Here is a 4,693-nt window from a genome sequence, read left to right as displayed (position 1 = left end):
TGCTGCTGCTGCCGCCGCTGACTCCATCCCGTCCGCCGCGTTCACGGTCGACGGGAGAGCAGGTCTCCGAAACTCCGTACCTGTACGGGAGAGAGACGAATAGGTTTTTGGGAAGCGACTACGCGACTGCTCGCCTCCGATCCACTACTTCCTCTACGTCCGCGTCATCACCATGTCCAGCGCCGCCGAACGCGCCGCCGTCGAGAAGACCGAGGCCGGCAAGAAGGCCGCCGAGGACGCTTCCGCTGCTGCCACCATGGCGGTGGCTTCTGCATGGCCTACTGGAGGGTATACCGCGTTTATCCCTCTCCTGATAATTTTTGTATTAGCAGTGCTAGCATCATGTGTAGATTTGTTTACTATTTGCGTAGTACGTGCTTGTTTAGATCTGTACCAGTACGTTGTTAGTTCTGTCAATGCCATGCTAGTTATCTACTTATGGATTAAATTAGTCGAAAATTGCCTATTTTCTTAGAATTGCCTACTCTCTTCCATAAGATCGGTATTTTGATTGCATTGGTTAGAGCATGCACTTTTACATGGTATCGGAGCAAAGAGGTCTTGAGTTTAAGACCCGGCTGACGCAATTAAACTGCAGTCCACTTTCGGTCCACGTTTAGACCTGCGGGAGCCACACGTGAGGGCTATGTAATGATGCATTTAATCAATGAAGTGCCCGTACTTGACCCAAAAGTAATATTCTCCAGAGCGACACAACCGTTGGTGCTCTGAAGATGACACCAAAAAAGTAGGTACAGTCTATCTGTTGGTGTTGGACTGTGAATCTGTGATCATCAGTCAGTAGTGCTAGGACACTGATGCCTTTCTTATCAGTTTGCAAGAAGCATGTGCAACGCTTTGTGTTTGGTCTGCGTGAATTGCAAAATGAGTATGGTGGGAGCCCAAACATGTCAAAGCCCACCTGTGAGAAACCCTTCCACTAGCACTTTGTTTCCCATGTTCATCACGAGTGTACATATACTAGCAAGCCTTTTCTGACTGTAGACCTCCCCATTCCCATTTTCTCCCTGAGCCACAAGTTACAATTGAAGCACTACCTCCGTCTAAAAATATAGGACGTTTTTGCTGTTCAATTTTGGGACGCTGGGATGGAGGTAGTACTACTTGTGGGCTATCTGTTGGTAAAAATGGGAGTTGGTCATGTGGATGGAGTTCACTAATTCGTTCCCTGAATTATGCATCTATCTGAACATCTGACTTTTATTTTCGAGGTGATTGTGACCAAATTGCTCAAAATTTAGTGGGCTGCCTCTCTTTTCACTCTACTCTCTCTAGACCAAGGAGCTTAAAAACGTTAATCACCTTGCCTTGAAATGGTTGTCATAACGGTGTTTTTCCATGTTAAAAGATTAGCTCAATAACATTACCAGCTTTCCGTAACCATCAAATGCTACTGATCTCTAGCCACTAATCAGAAACATATGTTCCACATCTGATTGTTAGTTAATGTACTACAAATTTGCCATGGCTTGGTCATGTGGGTGCAGTATGGCAATCTAGCACTTACAAACTGCGGCCTGAGTGGCTGCTGCTATCTTCCACAACAGAACACAATTTGATGAGGGATATATCAATTATAAAATATGCAGGTTGATATTCTAGCTGTAATCCACACAATTCAGTAGTGCATGATCCACTTGCTACACCACTGACGACTTTTTTCTTTTCGATAAAGGGCGCTTTTATTATCTCAAAATGTAGCATCAAAGTGATACAAAGCATTAAGAGTATCATCCGGCCTCTGCATAACACCACTGACGACTGACCAAAATTGCGACAAGATTGTGGCAATTGGAAGATATTACAAGCCGAGAGACTCTATATAACGAACGATACGATTACATGATTGGCACAAGTAGAATTGTTGTTGATAGCCCCTGCTCATGCCATGGTAGCGTCAGAAATAGCAACCATTTTCTTTCTGTTCAATGCTGTGCTGAGAGGCTCTTTGGTCCAAAGCCAAGGGCTGCAGAGAGGATTCTACGACTCCAGCTGCCCTGATGCGGAGGACATCGTGAGGTCTACTGTCGAGAAGTACTACAACAACGATGCCACCATTGCCCCAGGCTTGCTCAGGCTGCACTTCCATGACTGCTTTGTCCAAGTAAGTTCAGTAATTCTGTCCTCTACAGTATGCAGTTCTGTCATTTTCATAAATTTACTCTGAATCACATGTCATATTGTTCCTTTTCATTTCGCAGTAGACAGCAAAATGCATATGTAAAGGGAAGTAAGTAAATGACCTAGGGCAGTTAGGCTTTGCTGTCTGACATGCTACTTTGTAGGGTTGTGATGCCTCTGTTTTGATTTCTGGAGCATCATCCGAGAGGAGTGCACCGCAGAATTTCGGTCTCAGGGGATTCGAGGTGATAGACGACGCCAAGTCCCAGCTGGAATCAACGTGCCCTGGGGTGGTATCCTGCGCCGACATACTGGCCCTCGCTGCACGTGATTCCGTTGATCTGGTAGGCAAGTTTTGTTTCTGACTGAACTCCTGCTAAGAACTGTTTGACTGAGAGCCCGATGTCTGAACTGTTTGTTTGTTACGTTCTGTAACTGTAACGATGCCAAGACCGGCGGGCCAAGCTGGTCAGTGCCTCTGGGACGAAGAGATGGGAGGATCTCATCAGCTGCAGACGCCAAGGCCCTGCCGTCTCCGGCCGAACCTGTGTCCGTCCAGCGCCAGAAGTTCGCAGACCAGGGCATGTCCGACCACGATCTCGTCACACTAGTCGGTAAATCTTCCTCCATGCTCCATACAGATGCATGGCACATAATGTTAAGTCAATCGTCCGGTGTAACATCTGCTGCCCTGTCGATATCTCGGCGATGGTCTGCAGGCGCGCACACGATCGGGAAGACGGACTGCGCGTTCGTCCGGTACCGGCTGTACAACTTCACGGCGACAGGGAACGCGGACCCGTCGATCAGCCCGGCATTCCTGCCGCAGCTGCGATCGCTGTGCCCGCCGAACGGCGACCCGGCGCGGCGGGTGGCGCTGGACAGGGACGGCGCGGGGTCGTTCGACGCGGCCTTCTTCAAGAACGTGAGGGACGGCAACGCCGCGCTGGAGTCGGACCAGCGGCTGTGGGGCGACGACGCGACGCAGGGGGTGGTGCAGAAGTACGCCGGCAACATCCGGGGGCTCTTCGGGCTGCGCTTCACCTACGAGTTCCCCAAGGCCATGGTCAGCCTGGGCGGCGTCGCCGTCAAGACCGGCAGGCAGGGCGAGATCAGGAGAAAGTGCTCCAGGTTCAACTGATGGTACATGCAATTCCGTATGCCATGCTTGTAATAATAACACGCTACCAATTAAGTGGTGAGCAGCATAGGTGCTGGTGTCCAAGTATCTTTTGTTTGCATGTTTTCCTTTCACTCTCTGCTGTGTGAGCCAAGGCTAATGTTTGTTTCATGATCATCTGCTTTAGATATGCTGACGACAATATTGTGGTGTTATATCCAGCTGAAGCTAAGGAAACAACAAGTGTCGTACATTAATTATAAACACATAAGGGCAATTGGTCTAGTGGTATGATTCTCGCTTAGGGTGCGAGAGGTCCCGAGTTCAATTCTCGGATTGCCCCATTATTTTTTCCTGTGTTTTTTTCCTCGTACTGTTGGACAACGTACACTCTGAAACCAACACACTGTGTAGATGATGCAACTGATCTGTTGTAGTATTAGCATTTCTCGAAGAAGCAAGATCACTGGTTCACTGGAAGTTTGATCCAGAGTAGAATACGTGCCTGGTGCAAAAGTATCTTTGCGTGTTTTTCTTTCACTCTATGCTGTGTGAGCCAAGGCTAATGTTTGTTCCATGATCATCTGCTTCAGATATGCTGACGGTAATATTGTGTTGTTAATCAAACTAAAGCTAAGGCCAGAGGCCATATCTTAAAGTAAATAGATTAAATCAAATCAAACAAGGGTATTTGGTCTAGTGGTATGATTCTCGCTTAGGGTGCGAGAGGTCCCGAGTTCAATTCTCGGAATGCCCCATTTTTTTTTTCTGATTTTCCCCCTCTGTACTGTTGGACAACATATATACTCTAAAACCAAGACATTGTGTAGATGATCCACCTTAGCATTCTCAAAGAAGCAAGATCACTCGAAGATTGACCCAGAGTAGAAATTCAGATGCCCAAGCGAGTGAAAACCACATACCACAGATTTATTTAAGTGATTCAACCAAATCATCTAATACATAATGCTCCCTAATTTTAGAGTCTTTCTGTTTACTTCAGGTGTTACAGCTGGATTCGGTTCACGATTTTGACTAGATCAACAATTTATCAAGGAGCTCATTCGTTCATTTAAGCAATCAATTTTTGATTTGATTCAGGATTTTGACTGAGTCAATTATTTCTCAAATTAATCGGCAGCAACCAAACTTACAAAACACATCAGTCTCGCCCATCTTCTCACCACCTAGAAAAAGAAGCGTCGCATATGGCAGTGTAGCACCAATCCTCTATAACACTAAGAGCATCTCCAACAGCCGCCCAACACGCGGCGCGCTAAAAATCAGTTTGCGGCGCGCCATTCGCCTGTTTTGGCGCGGCGGCCAGCGCTGGCTCCAGCGACCGCTATAAAATGCAGCGCGCGCGTAGCTCCAGCAGGCGAGCTAAAATGCAACGCGCGTGCTATCGCTCAAACAACATATGCGCTCAAA

At 47.4% G+C, this 4,693-nt stretch overlaps 1 protein-coding gene and 2 non-coding genes across 3 annotated transcripts; all 3 read left to right on the top strand.

Annotated features, from left to right (window-relative positions):
- Positions 1-1,777: 1,777 nt before the first annotated feature.
- Positions 1,778-3,489, top strand: LOC123065075 (peroxidase 25). The gene is made up of 4 exons (XM_044488442.1): positions 1,778-2,125; positions 2,307-2,486; positions 2,594-2,756; positions 2,862-3,489. The coding sequence occupies exons 1-4, from the start codon at positions 1,910-1,912 to the stop codon at positions 3,281-3,283; spliced, it is 981 nt and encodes a 326-aa protein (XP_044344377.1). The 5' UTR covers positions 1,778-1,909; the 3' UTR covers positions 3,284-3,489.
- A 44-nt stretch (positions 3,490-3,533) lies between these two features.
- On the top strand, positions 3,534-3,605 carry TRNAP-AGG (transfer RNA proline (anticodon AGG)). Its single transcript has one exon. It is a non-coding gene; the product is annotated as a tRNA-Pro (tRNA).
- A 342-nt stretch (positions 3,606-3,947) lies between these two features.
- On the top strand, positions 3,948-4,019 carry TRNAP-AGG (transfer RNA proline (anticodon AGG)). The gene has a single exon. It is a non-coding gene; the product is annotated as a tRNA-Pro (tRNA).
- The last annotated feature ends 674 nt before the right edge of the window (positions 4,020-4,693 follow it).

This window comes from Triticum aestivum, chromosome 3B (genome assembly GCF_018294505.1).
Source record: "Triticum aestivum cultivar Chinese Spring chromosome 3B, IWGSC CS RefSeq v2.1, whole genome shotgun sequence".
Taxonomy (NCBI): Eukaryota; Viridiplantae; Streptophyta; class Magnoliopsida; order Poales; family Poaceae; genus Triticum; species Triticum aestivum.
Note: the sequence above shows the minus strand (reverse complement) of the source record. Positions and strands in the feature narration are given on the sequence as shown.

Excerpts from the sequence above, each read along its gene's own strand:
- LOC123065075 (XM_044488442.1), top strand. The coding sequence starts at position 1,910 with ATGGTAGCGTCAGAAATAGCAACCATTTTCTTTCTGTTCAATGCTGTG. Across the intron at positions 2,487-2,593 it reads CACGTGATTCCGTTGATCTG|ACCGGCGGGCCAAGCTGGTC; the intron begins GTAGGCAAGTTT and ends AACGATGCCAAG. Across the intron at positions 2,757-2,861 it reads CGATCTCGTCACACTAGTCG|GCGCGCACACGATCGGGAAG; the intron begins GTAAATCTTCCT and ends GATGGTCTGCAG.